This window comes from Aythya marila, assembly GCF_965140915.1.
Source record: "Aythya marila genome assembly, chromosome: 9".
Lineage (NCBI taxonomy): Eukaryota > Metazoa > Chordata > Aves > Anseriformes > Anatidae > Aythya > Aythya marila.
Genome location: NC_139050.1, coordinates 26,608,642 through 26,628,354, shown reverse-complemented (window position 1 = coordinate 26,628,354; position 19,713 = coordinate 26,608,642). Strand labels below are relative to the sequence as shown.

Below are 19,713 nucleotides of genomic sequence, written 5' to 3'. Positions count from 1 at the left end.
TATGATCCTGTGAGTGGCGCGCGGGAATCCCCAGCGCCGCCCCGCCCCGCGCCCGCTGCGGAACCGTGGGCGGAGGCGGAAGCCGCGGGAGGCACTGCGGCCCCGCGAGCTGTGGCAACTGCTGTAGTGGGGGGGGGGGCTCGGGGGCCATGGTGCAGCTTTACAACCTGCACCCGTTCGGGTCGCAGCGAGTAGTGCCCTGCGGGCAGGAGCCGGCGCACTTCTGCTGCGGGCCCGATGTGCTGTTCGTGGCCGGCGCGGCGGCCAGCTGCGGGGTGGAGGTGTTCGCGGTGCGCCACGAGGGCCGCTGCGAACCCCTGGGCTCCTTCGCCACGCTGGGATCCGTGCTGCACATGGTGCACAGCCGAGCAGGTCAGTGCCGGCCGCCGCTGGGCCCGGGGAGACTAAGGCGTGTCCGGGCCGGGCGCGGGGCGGCGCAAACGGGCCCTGCTGGGCTGGGGTGAGCGGCGAGCGGAGGCCGTGGGGCTCCGCCGGGGCGGGCGGCCAGTGCTGCGTGCGGGAGCGTGTCGCGGCCCCGCGGCAGGTCGGCGTGGCGGTCCCCGCCCGCCCGGCGCGGCCCCTGGTGGCGGGTTCAGGCGCCTCTCGGCGGAGCCGGGCGCCTGCCGCGGGCGAGCTCGTAAAGCGGCGGCTGAGGCGCGGAGGGGCAGCGTGGAGCCGCCCGGCGCCCGTCTGTTGTCGTCTTCCTCCGCTGTGGTGGGGCCTTGCGCTCCCGCCCTTGGCCGCTCTGATTTCAGAGCGCGGGGCGGCGGGTGTTTGTGTCTCTTCTCCCCAGCCGATTCCACAGCTGTTAATGACTTGTTTAAATTAATTGACTTTTTGTTAACGGGTATTTGGGGGTTAAAAAAAATACCTTGTCTGCGAGCGCTGCTCTTAAAGTGGGTTCATTTTAAAGTTATATCCGGGACTTGACCTGTATGTTAGGTCACTTTATTGGTATGTGAATTGTGCTTCATCTAGCAAAGAAACTTGTGCTCTGGTTTTCGTTAAAGAAACATTGGTGAAGACTTCTTTAAAATTTTATGTGAGAGTTGAGAATTTAAGATATTATTTGAAATGTACTTTGTTGGAATAGCAGCTAAACAGCTCAAAAACTGTCATCTATTCTATATTGACGTTTTAGTACTGCTGCTTTGTTTTAAGGAGACTATTTGGTGACAATTGAGGAGAAAAGCAAAGCAACTTTCCTAAGAGCATATATGAACTGGAGATGCATGTCTGCGGGGAATTCTCGTGTTTGTGTCCGGATGGTTGGTCACAAGATGGAAGAGTCATACAGTGAAACCTTAAAAGAACAGATGTCAATTGTGGAAATGCCACTTTCAGATCCTCCGCTGTGCGTTTCATGTTGTCCTGTAAATGGAGATCTTCTTGTGGGCTGCAAAAATAAACTAGTCATGTTCTGTTTGAAATATCTGGTCATAAACCAGAATTTGACTGTATTAGACTTTGAACGCACCTTAATTTTACACATTGATAACTTCATTCCTGCTGAAGTTGCATTCTGTGCCAGACATATAGCCATAACAACAGACTTGGATGTTCTGATCCTGAAACTGGAACTGATCCAAAGTGCAGACAGTACAGAGCAATACACACATCGAGTTAGTACACTAGAAGAACCTGGGAATGGAAGTAAGTAGAGATATTTTTTTTTTTTTCTGCCTCTGGGAATCTGTTAAGTGATTGCTATTACTCTTGAAGTAGGCTCTAACAAGGTAATTGCCCTTCAGAAAGTATTTTAAGATAATTTTTGGGCCATTAGTTGAAAGTTACAGTGCATGAAAAGTTCTGCTACATGTAGTTGGAGGTAACACTTAAATATGCTGTTGTTCTGTGGACACTTTCAGGATGGTGCAGCCACAGAACTAGGTATCTGTTTTGGGGTACCACTACTGGCCAAATCAAAGTGATAGGAAGTCAGTGTGTTGTGTTCAGAAAAAATTCTTCTGTCAGTGTCACTGCCCAGATAAGCGGGTCTCTTCTAAGGGACAAGGAAGAGGCTGAAGGAAAGAATCATCTCATGAACTTCAAAATGATAGAATATCTTGAGTTGGAAGGGACCCACAAGGACCACTGAGTCCCAACTCCTGAATCTGCACAGGATCACCTGAAAATCAGACCTTATGTCTGAGAGTGTTGTCCAAATCCTTGGGACCTGCTACAACGATTCCATGTGGTTGTTGTCCTGCAGTCCCCAGAGCTGAACGTGGTGCTCCAGGTGGGGGCTCAATGAGAAGGGGAGAATCACCTCTCAACCTGCTGGCTGCACTTCTCATGCAGCCCAGCATACAGTTGGCTCTTCGGGCTGCAAGTACACACTGCCAGCTCTTTCACTGCCAGTTCTTTCAGAAATCTTGACTCTGAAGGAATGAGACAGGTGAGGCCTTGTCCTGGTTTCAGCTAGGACAGAGTTAATTTTCTTCCTAGTAGCTGGTAGAATGCTATGTTTTGGCCTAGGATGAGAAGAGTGCTGATAACACTGATGTTTTAATTGTAGCAGAGCAGTGCTTACATAAAGCCAAGGACGTTTCAGCTTCTCACTCTGTCCTGCCTACGGGCAGGCTGGGGGTGCAGCAAGAGCTGGGAGGGGACAGACCCAGAACAGCTGACCCAAACTAGCCAAAGGGGTGTTCCATCCCATCTGGGGTCACGCTGAACAATGTATAGGGGTGGCTAGCCAGGGGGAGGAGGGCCGGACTACTCGGGGTTAGGCTGGGCGTTGGTCAGCGGGTGGTGAGCAATTGCATTGTGCATCACTTGTTTTGTACACATTATTAGTAGTAGTACTATTATCATCATTATTGTTGTTATTTTCCTGTCTTATTAAACTGTCTTTATTTCAACTCACAGGCTTCACTTTCCCATTTCTCTCCCCCATCCCAGAGAGGGAGAGGGGAGGGTGAGCGAACGGCTGTGTGGTGTTTAGCTGCCGACCAGGTTAAACCACAACAGGCCTAAATGAAAGATTGTTCTTGTCTTCTAGCAGAGCTCTTCTGAAAGTCTCGTGGTTTGAAGAAGCCATTGCTTATTAGGTAGCTGTAGTTACAATGTTTAGTTGATGTTGTGCCAGCATTTTGTTATTACTATATGGAATGGTTTGAATAATTAATGCATTTCCGTTGTTAAGGTGTAAAAGATGAAGACCTTTCAACACATACTTTGCAGCTTGAATTAGATGAGTTCATCATATGTCAGAAGCCAGTGGAACTACTTGGGGAAGAAAGTAAGCTATGTGAGATACCCATCACACTGGAATCCACAGAGTTAGCTACAGAAGACACAAAGCACTTTCAAGTGCGGTATCTCCTTTTCAGGTATTATAAATGCATTTTCCCCTGTGTGGGTTAACTGTTACTTTAATAATACCAAGAAGGAAATATAAGCTCGTATCTTGATGAAAGAAATACCCTGGTATTTTGACTTCTGAGCTTCTTATGCGCTGTTTCCTAAGCAGACCAAGAACACTGTGATACCAAAGATGCCATTTTTGGCCTTGTGAATCCTAAGCTTTATTTAATTTTGAGAATGTGGCTAGTCATTACAATTAAAATGGAATTTATCTTTGATGGTTTTGCAGTACTGGTGATGTGTAGTGTCTGCTTTCTTCATACAGCCATACATATTGAATGCTGTGAAGACCGTACATTAGAGCTTCTCTTGTGATGTATCAGAGGAGATGTTTTCTTCTAAGCATACAGAATCATTTAGGTTGAAAAAGATCTCAGGTCATCCAGTCCAACATCCTACTCCCAAGCAGAATCAGCTGGAGTAGGTTTTCCAGGACCTAGTCTAGTCAGGTTTTGAGTAACTCCTGAGATGGGGTAGACTTCACAACCTCTCTGGGAAGCCTGTTATGGTGTCTGACCACTCAGGTTTTTGTACTTTGATTCTGAACTGGCCAAACTAAGTTTTACGTGTCTCATTCTGAAGCAGCTTGTGTCAAACTCCGTTATGGTTTAGAGAAGCCTACTGTAAAGTATAAGACACAAGACTAACCATCAGTCCTGGCTGCGTGACCTTGATCATGGTACTGCCTTCTCTGTGTCTATTCTGCAGGTTTCATCAACTCCAGCTAAAGTGATACCTTTAATATTTATATATATATACCTTTGATATTTTTATATATATATAAAACTTCCCTTTGTGCAGCTGGCAAAGAAGAGTTTACCAAGTATCTTAAGCACTAAGAACTTATTTTGATTTGATTATTTTTTAATAATCAAAACCATTACGCTTCTATCTAAAACTGAGTAAGAACTGATATCTCAGTCCAGTTGTGAATTTTGAAGCAGGGCAAGAAAAAGGATGACTCATAAAAGGAAAGAAAAGTAGGATTGAGGATGAATTTTGTTCAGTTAAATAAAAAGGAAGAAAGATGAAATCAGGGTTCAAATCAATTGCAGCACATCTTCAGTGATCCCAGACTTTGGCACATGGCTTGTAGACAAGCAAAGAAAGAATTTTTGGTTGCAGGAACTTGTTGTTTCTAGCTGTGCTATGTTCTTAGCATTGCTAAGCTAATTGCATTAGTAGTATGAAGGCAAAATAGCTGAATATTAAAACATCAGCTATGGCTGTTAGAACTATCGCTCTTTCCTTGCTCAAGGTGAATGGTAATAGTTTCTCACTGATGTCCCGTGTTGGTTTGGATATTTCCTCTAGGCATTTTGCACCTGACCAGTCGCCTTTTGGGTTTTGTGAAGACATGAAGTTGCACTCTGTTCAACTGCTTCCTATATACCAGACAGGTAGATGCATATGCGGGGATGCATTATGTTCTGTGTCACAGGAGTCCTGGGAAAGGAAGGAACATGTCAGTATAATCTCTTTTGTACACTGTTCCTGTATGATTTGTTTTAAAATTAAGGTATTTCCTCCCTTTTCAGTGATTTAAATTGAGCTTCATTTAACAGACATGTTAAAGTTTCTCTAAGTTCTGTGTAAACTTCGAATGAAAATACCAATTCACAGCACCATAAGAGTAAGTCTGTTCAAAGACAGTTCTTACCAGTTCTCTACTGACAAATTTTACATCACAAAACAGGTCACTTTTTATGTTGCATAAATAAAATTATCCTCAGTGTCAGTGTAACATTCTAGGCTGTCTCTGAGAGTCAACACTGGAAATCAGAGTAGTAAACCTTAATAATGTTAAGGTACAGGTTACCTTTATGCCAGACTTTTTTTAAAATGGCAAGGGATGAAAGCAAATTTCAGGGATTCATCAATAAACACTAGCTAACGCTTCACCATGACCAGGGGAAAATTTAATCCTTTGTTATGTCACCTTTACTGACTGCTCACCCAGTTTGTGGTTGTCTGTTCTTTTCAGTAGCAGAGTCTCATTTAAGTTGCAGCTGACTCAAGAGGATGAGCTACTTGCTGTTCAATTCCATCCAACTTATTTTCTCTTGTGGTTTACAGACCTTGACAACAGGGTCTGTAGAATCTGAACACACCCTTTACCTGCCAAAGTGGCTTTATAAATAATTCTGCCATTCTCTGACTCTGTTTCATTTAAATGAGGATCTGCATTTTGGTGCAGTTCGTCTGCAGCTTTCGATGAGCATTCATCCCAGGTCACAAGGAGTTGTCTAAGACCAGACTGATCATTCGAGCTATGGGTATTTAGTTGTGATGAATCTGCCAGGACTCCCACATACTGTTGGTTCTGTGGAAATTCTTCACTTGGTGATTCAGCCACGCTTTTGTTAGAAATGCCTTGAAATGTGAACAAGGCATACAGATTGGTGTATTACCAACTGGTATGGTGTTCTTCATGTAGTTCTCCTTCTCTTCAGTAGCTATTAACAAAACCAGTTGGAACTTGATCAGGTCTGAGAGTAGCTTTTAGGAATTGGACTTACAAAGGAATTGCAAGGTTTTGGTTTACGAGATGTATATAAAATGCCTTTCTTATTGTTACATCTAGGAAGTTCTGTGACAGCCCATGAGGAAACTGAGAACAAGAGAGAACTACTCAGTCTCTTTTGCTTTTTCTCTTTGCCTCATGTTGGATATCTCTACTCTGTTGGGAAGGTAGTAGAACTGATTTCTACTTACCAGTATTCAGAGAAGTCAGAGCAGGCAGTTCTCACTCCACAATTCCTGCACGTCATTACAAGGTACTATATTTATGCTTTCGCTGATTGTATTACTATCTTTCTCTTTGTGCTTTATTTTTTCCTGAAGCATTCTGGGCAAGCTCATGTTATGGTGCAGAACATCCTCCTGCCTAGGCCTCAAAGCCCGTTTCTGCATAAGGAGAAAGATCTGATTCTCTTTAGTCTTGGCTTTTGGATTATTGCATGTCTTCATTTTCTTTGTCATCAGTGTTGTTTCTTCTTTCCCTCTAGTGAGAACCTGCAGTGTTTCACAGTGCGGTGCAGTGCAGCAGCAGCTCGTGATGAGGATCCATACATTGATACTACTGCAAAGGTGCACATCTCATTCTTTTGCTAAAAGAATTGGAGTAGCAGTGTGACGCTTTGTTCCCCTATGTTTCCTTCTGAAATCGTGTTAGTTTCTATTGGCTGTGACCAGAAAAAAAAATCAAAAATGAATACTTTAGTTCAATCTGTGGCATATTCTAAAAGTCTGCACATGTATCACTGGAACAATCTATTATTGTTGTTTAAGATTCTAGATAATTAATAGAAAGTTTTCAAAAATGTCAAAAACTATGATATCATAAGTTTTCAACTAAATTCCATGCTATTCTGAATGGAGGGAGCAGTTTTCCCATATGACAGCTGATGGTGCTTGTAAAGCATAACTGTATTGAAACCTAAACTATTGTTCTTTGTTTTTGTTTTTGAGATGTGCGTGTAATAGTAAGTTGCAGACACTCATGGATTTCCATATTGCAGCCTGCCCTCCACAGGCCGCAGACCCACTCTGGCAAGGGTCCTTCATGGGCCACTGTCCCTGAAGGACGCCCCTGCTCTAGTGTGGGTCAGCAATGGACTGCAGTTGTGCAGGGGTGCCTCTCCCTGGTGTGGGTTTCGCACAGGCTGCAGTCCTTTAGTAGAATTCCTTCTCCATTGTGGAGTTTGACATGTACTTGTTTTTTGTGCCTTTTCTGACATCAATTTCAGATCTGACTGGTTCTGGTTATGACAGGCCCAGGGCAGTTTATAGCCTCCAGATCATCACTGCAGCCCTCTGCCTCTTTACCAAAGATTGAGGTTTCTTCAAAAAGTAGTGCACACATAATACATGATGCTGTGTTGCCTTGCTTCACCATGTATACCAATTTGTAAATGTGGTATTTTATCTTTTTAGAGTTACAAGTGTAGAATATTTCTGGGCAAATGAGGTTGCATTTTTCTATTTTTAGTCCAGCCTAGAGGATATGGTATGTTTTGGCTGAAAGATGCATGTTGAATAAATCAAGGATGTAATACTGGATAGGCAACGTAACAATAAATAGTGCAAGCAAATATAATATTTCTGTCTGTATTTTTTGTTTTTTATATAAAACATAAGCAACTGAAATCAGGACTTTTGCAAACACATCAGGCAGTCTTACATCTCAGCCAAATTCAAACTATTTGGGATTAAGTTTTCCACGTTAGGTAACGTTTCCTTTTTGATTTAAAGATTCACTCAAAGCACACACTAACTGAAATTACAAAACACATGTGCTTTTCTTTATAGGCTTGTCCACCTGTTGCTCTGGATGTCTGCACATTACGAATGCAGCTTTTTATAGGACCAAGAGCTATCTGTCATTTCAAAAACCATATAATTCTTCTGACTAAGGCTAACACAGAAGATGTTACTGAAAGACGGAAGCCCACAAGAAGGATGCTGTAAGAATTTGCATATTTTGGGGAGATGGGATTTATAGCTTTGTATACAGTGCTGAATTTTCAGGTGTTGGAGTCGGACAGGATCCTCTGTGGAAAGACTGTTAGGACATAATTCCCTAGCTGATAGATGAGAACAGAAATCAAGCATTGATTTTTGAATTCTACTCTATTAAATGACATGGAAGAAATGGAAAGTTGAAATTTTACAAAATAAGTTACTCAAGATTGTCAAAGCCAACTTCCGTACGTAATGTTAAAATAACGTTATAAAGAATGTAACTGCTACTGAGAAGAAAAAAATACTTACCCTGGCAAAAAATATGTAGGAGTTATGGGCCTGCAGGCTAACAAAACGTGTTGTAGCAAAAAATGAAAATTTCTTAGAAAGAACCTTTAACTAAATATAAGACAGTTGTGAACATTGCTATATTAATGACAAAAGAAGCACTGGACTTTGGCCTAAGATAGTGTTGTTGTATGTATGCAGTCAAGGTTTTTCACCAAGAGGGTGGTCAGGCGCTGGAGTAGGCCTCTCAAAGGAACCAAGCCTATCAGAGTTCAAGAAACATTTGTACAATGCTCTCAGACACTTGGTTTGATTTTTTTTGTATGGTCCTTTGGTGACCCAGGAGTTGGACTCGATGATCCTAGTGGGATCCATCTCAGATATTCTATGATTAATAAAGAAATGGAACAGGAAGACACTGTTTTCCTAGTGTTTCAATGTTCGGGAATTGAAGACCTAGCCAATATATCAAAAGTAAAAGCGTTCAAGTACTTTTTTTTTTTTTTTTTTTTTTTTCTTTAACACCTTGACAAATGTGTGAATTGAGCTGCAGGGGCAAAAGTGCAGTAAATCTTTATGGAAAGATTTACTTTACTTTAACTGAACATCTTAACTGATTTGAATTACTCACTTTCATGTATGTACATGAGACTATCTGGTGTTAAATCCAGGAGAAGATGTACTTGATGTTTTCTAACAGTGATGTTTCTGGTGTACGAACGTGGCTATCTATTACTAGCCATTACAACTTAAATTCACAACTGAACTCTCAAACGTCTACTAGTCTGCAAACATACCTGTTTATGCATTTAAACTGTCAAATTTTTGTTTGTTTTTGGCTACAGAATGTTTATTTGGACATTGGCAACTTAACTCTTTTCCTTTTCTCTAGTTCCAGAAAGGCTAATAGCATCAAATCCAGAACAAATTCCGAGTCAGAGCCTGGGTGGAATTTATATATTATAAACACTGTTTCAACCATCCAGCTGTACAGAGAAATGGTATTTCCCACTCCTGCTTTTGTTTATTGACTAAAAATAGGTACTGTTAATCTCTGGTGCTGAATATACTGTAATATATCTCTTATGAATAGCTCATAATTCTATTTCAAATACCTGCTGCCTTCTCTAGAATTGTTTCTGTATATTCTTTATTTTTAACAGCATCCAAAGTGTATCATGTATCTGTTCTAGGTAGATTATAGTAGAACTTACGAAAATGCGAAAACTGAGAGTTGCATCCACCTCCTAAGTGAGGCTCACTTACTAGTCAGAGCAGCTATAATGGACCCTGGTTTCCTTAAATCAGATGATAAAGAAGAACTTCTAAGAGCATTCGGAGAAAGTTGTGCCTTTTTAGGAGACTGCTACAGCAGGTATGTTTTAGATGTCAAAGTGATATAGATGAGCATTTGTTTCTAATAATGTAACCTTAAAATGAAAATCCATTATTCCTTGCTATTTTGCATTGGCATGGCATATGTATTTCAAAAACTTACATTCTACCAGAAAGCTTAATCTGGTCCTCTGTTAAGTGCCTGGTTGTTTTTATTGTCAGTTTAACACAAAATACGATGTTACCTTGAGTATTAGCTATGTATTTGCAGATACTGGTGTGCTTGCAACTTTGATGAGTTATTTTAGTTCTTAGAAACAGTGGTGTCAGATGTGTTGCTCTTAATTGTTCATTTTCCTTCCCATCTGTTACTTTCAGGTTTGACACAAAGGATTACCACCTTGCTTTGCCATACTATAGAATGGCGGGTTTATCCGTGTCTGAAGTTTTAGAGCGACTAGTTTCAGAAGGTGATGAAATACAGACATATGAAAGAGGTTTTATATTTTATTTAACTCACTCTCTTAATGAAGACATAAATGAAGAATTAAGCAAGGTAGAAACAAGTATTTTTTTCTTAATCTGTTGATTTAATTACAATTTAAGAACTGCATCAAATATTAAGTAAAATTTCTCTTAAAATGCTGAACTGTTTATTTGGTATTACAATTATTCTTTTTCATACATTTTTTTATTTACCCATTTTTGACAAAAGAGCATGCATGTAACAGCTGTGATGCTTTTGGGCTGCTTTCAAGCAACTTACGGATTTGGTTATCACAAGGCATATTGATAATGATGGTTCCCACTTGCACACAGAGATACTGTTGTGCTAGAAAAGTTCTGTCTCAAATCTCTTTAGTTTCCCATTTCTGCAACAATGCAAACTGTTTTTTGAACCTTGCCATATTGCTCAGATTGGTAAAACTGACTCAGTGGGGTAGAGAGTTCTCCTGGCTTTTCAAAATAATGTGCTGAATCATTCCTGGTTAGAGTAACTTTACTTTCACTAGTAGGGATTTGGTAGCTAATCTGTACTTGCCTATTCAAAAGAAGAAAAGGAGTGCTTCTTATGCCAGAAAAGATTACGTATCTGGAAACGTTAAAACTGTCAAATGGATTTTATTTTAATAGGAATCAGCGAATAAAGTTCTCCAGATATTCAGTAGTGCTGATCCCATGCAGCTGCCTCATATCCTCTGCAGTCCCTGCATGAGAAATGCATGTCCTTTGACAGCTGTGAAGTATCTTCATAAAGTAGAAAACAATATGCCATCAGTGGTCCTCACACTTACTAAGGCTTTCATGGCGCTGAAAATGGGAGACCTGATGATGTATGAGCATGAGATGGGCTCCCATAAGGAGGTAAAGTATGCTGAAAGCACGAACTGTTTGCTTTTTACAATGCTCAAGTCATTAAGTTTGGCTAGTGGCTCTGTTTTACAGTAAAACATCCTTTCAGTTGCTCTTCTTCCTCCTGGTATGCATTATAGGCTCCACTGAATGTCTGCAATAACAGTAAGATCCAGGACTAGTGTACGCTGGGATGGTTCCATCTTTGCAAAGCCTTATCAATAAACAAATGTTTTAAAGGCTTTATTTTTTTTTTTTTTTTATAAATTAAATGCAGTTTACTGGAGCATAACAGGCTCCGCAGAGCCAATGCTCTTCACCAATATGGCGGGGTTGCATAGTAGCATTTTTCCGCCTCTCCAGCTCTCCATCTGTAATTAATACATGATTAACATGCAGTGTGCCCATGAAAGCCTACCATCTGTATATAAACAGCCCTTATAAAATTGCTTTTGTAGCAGAATGTCCGTGGTGCATACAAGCCAACGTTTCTGTGTACAATCTCCTTATACAATTTCCAATCTTCTGTAGAATCAAAGTACTTAACTTTTATTAAGACTAGATCAGAACCTACTTCAGTGCTATCAAAATCAGAATTCCACATCAGTTGGGAAAAAATGTTAGCTGATCATTCTCTGCCATAGGTGTTCACATGTGGATTTAGACTGAGCCCAGTCTGTAAATTACTTCTTGTTAAGATTCTTCAGGAGTGTTGAAAAAGGAATATTCAAAGTTTGTGGAGCTTGAAATCTGAAATCTTTCTGAGTGTGAGCTGTTAGAGGTCTAAAAGGTTTTTAAGATAAACTGATAGATAGTCCAAACTTTGGTACCAAGCTTCAGCATGAAAAGTCCTTGGAGAGCTTTCAAGAGTTACTAGGTTTTGAATTGCAAGTTGGGAACTGTGGATAGCTGTTTCAATTATTGTATTTAGGACCACCTGCTTTCTAACCATTTGCAGCAAGATCAGGTGAAATTGTGACATTACATACAAGCTAAGAAATACATACTCACAGAATCACAGAATGGTTGAGGTCAGAAGGAACCTCTGGAGATCATCCAGTCCAAATACTCACCACCACCAGTCCATTGCGTACCTCATTTAAAGGTTAGGGACTTGGTTGTGTATGTTGTTTTTTTTTATTATTTTTAATTGATCTATTACAAAAATGCTTTACTACATCTCACCTTTAAAAAGTATTTTAGTGCAAATTCTTAAAAATAATGCTTCTAGAAAGATAAAGAAAGGAAAGATAGTTTCTACATACAGGGGTTGAGAAATGTTTACTTTCTTCCTAGGTCTGCCTTATATTTGTGGTGTATTTCATTTAATATGCTCAGGCATCACTTCCCAGGTGTTTTTAAAATGGAAATAATATTTTGTTATATTACCTTCAAAGGCACTCAGATGCCCAGAAACAACTTAGAGTTGTATATTTTGCAGCATGTTTTGGTCATTATTTCAGGTGTATTTTCAATATAAAAATTATATTTCAGCTAAGTAGTTAATTGAAATTTCAGCCAGTGATTTTTCAGAACACCCCGTATATTTAGTGTCTGTGATTCCATAGTAAAATCTTTTCTTACGCATACAGTAATTCCAGATTTCAACAGCACATTTTTTCCAGTGTTCAGGCAATTGTCATAGTGCTCAGGAGTCACTGATCCAGCACACAGTTTGGACCTGGATCTCTGGAGAGCTACTCTATAAACTGTAGAAAGCTTATATTTCCATCCCCTTAGTTTTCTTTATTTCATCTATATAAACTTGACTGCCTGAGAAAATACTGAGTTTGCAGAGTTGAATTGTACATGGTTGAGTTCTTTACCTGATTTATATCTATGTTTGTAGACAGTACTGGCCTCTGGCTTCACTGAGCAACCGAAACTCCTGAGACAGTATAAAGAAGGAATCGTTATTCCAACTGAATTTGCTGTTCACCTGAAGGAGATGCAGCCTGGATTACTGGTGGCTGCCATAGTGGCTTTACATGAGAACAGTAAAATTGAACTGGAAGAAGCAGATGTGTTTTTCAAGGTTGGCCTCTGACAATTTTTTCCTTTTTTTTTTTTTTTTCCCTTCCATGTACTGATGTTATGTTCAGCTTTTTTTTTCTTTTTTCTTTTTTTTTTTTTTTGAACGAGAGAGATGAAGGTTGGATATGTTCCAGTTTTGATAGATGACTACATCAGAATCTGGAACTTCTGGAAAGAAATACTGGTCAAATCAAGTAAAAAAAAAAATCCATTAACACTTGAATGGAAAATACCCCAGTCTGAGGGATCTTTCAGTGGCTTCCTAACAGTTTGGCTTCCTAAGACTATTGAAACTTAACAGAATTTGGATAAACCACTTCCATAGGCTCCTTTTGATGAGACATATTTCTAAAGAATGAGAATATTAAATACACATTCTATATTAAATATGCTTCAAATATGAAGGTATATAATGCTCTGATCATCTGTATACACTTCTGAAAGAAGAGTGGGTCTCTGCAGTTTATGGAAAGGAAAATAGAATTATAGAATGGTTGGGGTTGGAAGGGACTTCAGTGATAATCTAGTTCCAACCCCCCCTGCTGCGGGCAGGGATGTCACCAACTAGATCAGGGTGCCAACGGCCCCATCCAGCCTAGATTCGATCAATTGGATCAATTCAATACACTTGTTACTGTAAAACATCTAGTTACTGACGTTTTCTTTGTTTGGACTGGGAATAGACAAAACTTTTTTTTCTACAATCAGTAATGTTGTTTGGATTAAAACCACATATACTTCAATATTGGTATGTTGTGGTCTTGCATCTGTTACTGTGAAAGACCTATATCAGAAACACCAAATCATGAAACCTGAAATAGAACAAATATGTTTTTTCAAAGTCAGGTGTAAACTGAGTAACAAATCTTTTCCCTGCCTGACACACGAGGCCTTAAAGCCCAGAAGCATCTCCCTTGTGGGACCTACCATTATACCTGAGCTGCACATCATTTTGTTATCATTGGCCTTTGATTACATTAAGATTCTTTCTTAGAAGACATCTGTTAGGCTGTTGGTGTATATAAAAGCCTCTAAAGTAGCAGTCAGTAAATCCTTGCTGACAATGTGCTGACATTTCTGTCAGTGGAATAAATCTTCAAGAAGTAATCAAATCTATACGTTAGAATTGATTGCTTTAAAATCGTTCCATGAACTTTATACTTTGCCAAGCACTGTATCATGTAGAATCACATCTATCACCTCAAAACAAAAAAGGAACCAACATCCTGCCTCTAGTAAAAGTAAAAAAAAAACAGTTCCTTTTGTTTGTTCTAACTTCTTCTACTAATAATTGCCACATTCTATACTAAATTGCTGTCTTCTAATGTTTTTGTTCTTAGATATTGTGTAATAACAGTGAAAACACTGTTCCTCAGCTCTTGGTAGATTTCTGGGAAGCTCTCCTTGTAGTATGCTCTCAGGAAGATGTACTTCAGGAGCTCTTACTGAGGGTTACTTCTCAGTATGTTTGGAGAATATCGAAGAAGCAACTTCCTGAAACTAAGCCATTGAAAACAACAGAGGATCTGGTAAGTGTACTACTCATATGTTTTATATCTGTGGTGTTCATCCAAAGTCTATCCAAATATTTTGTATTTTAATTCTGGACAGTTTATCACTTAAAAGAAGCAAGACTGAAAGTAAATGATGTAGTGTGTACTTACCAGACAGATGGTTCTGGGGAATCCTATTCTTTAAGAGCATTTGCAAATATGCAGCAGGAATCTGAGCTCTGGGCAGAAATAAGGGCTAAAATGAAACATTGAGAGTTTGTCAGGTGGAGGTTTTTTTTCTTCCCGTTAATGGAAAACTTACAAAGCTGACTAAATGAGAAAACATAGGAGTAATTGATTGTAAAATATTCTGAATAGAGAGTCTAAAATACAGAATTAAATAGAAGTTTCCAGTTTATTTGTTATTCAGTTATATGAACCGGAAGAAAGAACAGTTGCTATTCCAAGTATACTATTTAAGAACAAAATTTCTTCACTTGTGAGGGGGTGTGGTATGGGTATGTTCACAAGAAACTGTCATTAACAGAAATACTTCATTTATTACAATTTTTATCTCTCCATCTCACTTGCTCTTCATTTCTGTCTCTCTCTCTCTCTCTCTTTCTCTCTCTCTCACTCTCTCACTCCCTCTCTCCCTGTCTCCCTCTCATAGATAAACTCCTGTAATCGTTTTGGGTTCATTTTCCCATGGGTTACTTTCATAATGTCAATGGGATCTCCACCTGATAAAGATTACCCTGAAGATATTTCAAAGCTACAGGTATGAAACACTTAAACTTTGTCGTTTGCAACTTAGATCCATTCTGCAAATGTCTGTGCCTGTAGATCTTTCTCTAGCAGCCTCCTCTCCTCCTTCCCTGCCCACTCCCTGAACTACCCAAGTTGAACTAAAAGACCCATTGAAATCGTTGAAGAAAAAAATACCAAAATGACACATCAATAACTGTGATACTTACTTTTCAGTTAACTCTAAACTTAATCAGTTTTCAATAACATTTAATAAAATAAATATTATTTCAAATATACTATGATAAATACAGGCCTTTTGTTCTAAGGTTATGGTTAGCATTGCTTTGCAAAGTTTGATTTAAATCCAAACAATACTTTTTCTTTCTGTCTCTAGTCTCTTTTATGTAGTCAGTCAATCAATATAACTGCTGCTCTGCCTATCTTGGAACCTCTGATAGAGGCTGGCAATGTTGGCCTCACCATCCATGTTCTCTGCAGTACTCATCTAGCCAAGTATGAGGATTCCATTGACCAGCTTCTCAAAAGGTGTCCTGCTGCAGCTGTATTATATGCTCAGCATGAGCTGAAGGATGATAGTCGGGTGAGCTACTTTGGTTAAACTCATTCAGATTTTTTTTCCCACTAACTACACTGTTATTGTATACATACAGATGGACTCTGGATGGATCAAATAGCCAAGATTTCAGACACAGTAAATTGCTTAGCTTACTTTCACTTGCCTGGCCTTTAAATTCCATAAATCAATACCACTAATTTTAATGAAACATTTTTCCCTGTTTCTTCTGTGACTCCCTGTATTCATTCTAGTAAGTTTCCTCTTTTCAGAGAACAGAGGACCTCAGAAAACAGAGTAATTTTTTTCCATTATAAGTGGAAAACTGTCTAGTTTCTTACTAATCCATGTTCTAATTTGTTTGATATTATTGTATAAAGTGTCATATTTTACTAATAAGCTAGGAGAAGATTCTTCAAATAATATCATATTTAAGTATGTTCTTCTTGTGTTTTTAGTGACACCTTGTCATCAAAACGGTACTGGTATAGTACTGAGAAATTTCACATTCTTTATGTCCCATTTTTCACATAGACCTCCATGCAGTTTTGATTGGTGTAACTGATTCTATTCCAGTGTTTTGGGAGTACAAGATTTTACTTCCATTGCCTATCACAGCTACTTAACTGTCCGTATTTTTGTTGACCAAACTCAGTGAAGGTGATTTGTCTACCAGAGGGAAATACTATTGCTGCATTCAAGACCACATTTGTGCTTTATGTTCAGATCTAAAAATGGTTTCATTGGTAATTTTCATGTTAGTTATAGAGTTGTGAGGGTACAATAATGAATCAGAACACAGGTGGTAGAAAAGGGTTACCATGTTTAAGAAAAGAAAGAAAGAAATCTCTTCTTCCTCTTTTCACTCTTATTGACAAATTGACAGTAAATAACTCACTACTTTAGCTGTTGGAAGCAGATTAGGTCAGGGCACAGCAGTGTTCTTACAATGGTGAATAAAATTCACCATGCAAGGAACTTCACCATGCAAGGGACTCCTTGCATGGAGCTGCTTGGATGAAAAAAAAAAAAAAGTCATCTTACAGGCACTAGGGGACACTGTTTAACTCTCAAGTATGAAAAGATCACACTGAAAATTGGAAATGCATCTGCAAAAACACTGCATTTCAAATAATTTTATAAATTGCTTACTGATTCCACTGTAACCTATCTGCATATACGTCTGATCTTAGTTCAGTATATTTTTAGCAGGTCTTTCATACTCTTAACTGTAGTCATTGTTAATTTACACTTCTGCTGTGGGTTTTTATGAATTAGGCTGTATGGTGGAACAAACTGCTTCCAGAACTTTGCAAGAGAACCAGACTTACTGAAAATGACTATCCTGTTCTTATTTCATCACTAAAAGGTAAATCAATTGGTTAAAACTTAACTACAGAAGCCTTTGTATAGCATCTGACATTCTAAATATTGTTCAGCCTTACAGAATACTGACGTGATATTTTCAAAGAAAGGGGAGTAAGTTTCTATGTTTAAAGCTAATGAAGTTCAGCAGGCTTTCTCGTAATCAGAACAGCATTCTGCAACATACAGTGTTGTCTCATAAAAAAAAGGATGACATTCATTATATATTGCAAACAATTGCATTGTGAGAATCATTGCTTCTATATTGGTCAAGAATATATACTATTTAAAGAACTCAGTTTCCCTAAAAGATAGGGATTGTTTGCTTTTTTTTCTGGGCTAAGTGACTATATGGTTCTAAGCAATGACAGCTAACTGGCTACTGTTGATAACCTGGTGGGCATTTAAGTGTATACTCATGATTAGGTTACAGACTATAAAAACTACACTGTGTTACTGATAGTTGGTGACATTAAGCAGAAGAAAACATTTGGCAAAGTGGTGGTGGGGTTACAACTCTTTGGTTAGTGGAAATAAAGAAGTAAAACCAACCCTAGTAGCTGATGTAGTCCTGTTGTTATATGTTTGTAGGAAGTCAATAATACTGCATAGCTAAGCAACATACATGTATGCATTTGTTTTTGACAGAATAAGAAGGCTGAATAAAATAAATGTATTAAAACAGAACAATGTGCTCCCTGGGGTCAGAACAACAGCAGCACTGAGTTGCGTGGTGCAGCACTGGTTGCTGTGCTGCACTATAAAGTTCTAGTTTGAAGTGCTAGCATGTTTATTTGTGGTTGTTGTTTTTTTTTTGTACTCGTTTTCATGTGATAACTGTGCTATAATAAGGACTTAAGAACATGTTTAACAGCTTCATCTTAGAGGCTGTTTGCAGAACATCTGTTTTAACATATAGTGCTGTTTTAGAGTACTGGTAGAGTTCCAGGGCTGCTTTTTCATTTGCTACAAAACATGTAGAGTACTTCATTAGACTTCCGTAAACATTACTGCCACATGCAGACCTGATGAATTAAGATAAAGGTTTGGTTTTAATCTAGGACATAATTTTTCTGTAGCTGTATTTGCTCTCTAATGGGTGTGTCTCTGATTTTTATTTGAGTTACAATACTTACATCACTTGATAACTTGAATTAGTGACCTTGTTAATGTTTTTTGTTTCTTTGTTCTAACCAAAATACCTTAAACGTGACTTTCTCCTCTGCTTTGGGCAGAAACTTTATCAGTTGTTGCAATGGAATTGGAACTAAGGGATTTCCTGAGTCTTCTACCAGAGGATGGAACTGCAGCATTTTTCCTGCCACATCTTCTTCACTGCAGCCAGAGGAAACTGCTGACCTAGACACAATGGATGTCTACTATGCATTTAAATACCACAAACGTGCTGGAATAAAAAAGTACATTTAAAAAGAGAAATACATAAAAAGCACTATGAGTACCCCTGCATATAAATCACCTTATTTCTGAGCTAATACCTTATGACAATTATTGAATGACAACTTACTTGAGGCAGAGCATCTCCTTTGAAGCTAACACTATTGCACTTTGTCAGTGAACCAGAAGAACTGAGTAATTGTTTGCCACGTTAAAAACATAGCTATTAAACTACTAGGCATAGGTCACTAGTCCTGTAAATAAGGATGAACTTATGGCCAAAGCAGCTGAAAAATACAGACTGTACAGTGTAATTGGACATAAAATATTCACTGAAAGTAAAACAGGGAGTTAGTTTTAATTGTACGCTAGCTAGTTGGATCACTGACCTAGAGAGGAAGTTACGCTTAGTCATGTATTTAATTGTGTAAGTACCTTACTCTTGTAAGTGTTACTGGATTTTGAAAAATAGACATTCCCTTGAATTCCATCTGGAAAATCCAGTCAGCTGCTCTGTCATCTTATATACATACCCCTGCAAGTGTTACAGTGAAAGTGTTATTTAGCAATTTACAAGAAAATTTAGCATTTATTTATCATTTTATCAATTTATCAAATTTATTTATCATTTTATCAATTTAGCATTTATTTAGCATTTAGCAATTTACAAGAAAAGGCTGTAAATTAAAGACACAAAAATGTTCCTAAGGGGAATGGAAGATACATACTACTGCTGTTACATACTTGATACATACTTGCTGTTTTTGTATGCTTTCTTCTGTTGTACTTGAATAGTACTTGCGAGTATTTGAAGTATCACTAGGTCACAAATCTAGCTGAAATATGTTTCTTCCAGGTCTTCTGGTAAGTGTCTCGTGCATGTGCATGTATGTACTGATATTTGTCTTCCTTTTGGGCAGATGGCATCCTTCTACTCTTTCAGCTCAAATTTAGTAATAATAAACTATCACAGTGTTTATGGCTGTCTTATAAATAGTTTAATGTACTTCGATAATCTACTACAAATAAAACAATGATCCTCTGATCCTGTAAACAGCTAAAGGCCTAATTAGTTGATATAGTCTCTCAACTCCAATTTCACTGAAGCTGTAACATTACGTAAACTAGTAAAAAATTAGAAGAGATCATCTACATTCCAAATAAAACATCCAAGACAAAACAAAACAGAGTAGTTTTAACTTCTTTATGTGGCAGGTCTGATACAGCCAAAATCAGTGATCTAATTTACTAGCAGGGAGTCATCTGATTTTAACAGAAACTTCCCGTTTTTTT

At 38.8% G+C, this 19,713-nt stretch overlaps 1 protein-coding gene across 2 annotated transcripts; it reads left to right on the top strand.

The window, feature by feature from the left end:
* The first annotated feature begins 104 nt into the window (after window positions 1-104).
* On the top strand, window positions 105-19,575 carry HPS3 (HPS3 biogenesis of lysosomal organelles complex 2 subunit 1). 2 transcript variants are annotated; one of them, XM_082767210.1, is made up of 17 exons: window positions 105-372; window positions 1,162-1,653; window positions 3,149-3,335; window positions 4,684-4,769; window positions 5,954-6,146; window positions 6,378-6,459; window positions 7,681-7,835; window positions 9,014-9,122; window positions 9,315-9,496; window positions 9,835-10,012; window positions 10,591-10,821; window positions 12,659-12,844; window positions 14,184-14,372; window positions 15,010-15,117; window positions 15,481-15,687; window positions 16,939-17,029; window positions 18,261-19,575. In XM_082767210.1, the coding sequence occupies exons 1-17, from the start codon at window positions 150-152 to the stop codon at window positions 18,386-18,388; spliced, it is 3,027 nt and encodes a 1,008-aa protein (XP_082623336.1). In that variant the 5' UTR covers window positions 105-149; the 3' UTR covers window positions 18,389-19,575. The 2 variants fall into 2 exon arrangements, with proteins under 2 accessions (XP_082623336.1, XP_082623337.1); XM_082767211.1 differs by lacking the exon at window positions 10,591-10,821.
* Window positions 19,576-19,713: the final 138 nt, after the last annotated feature.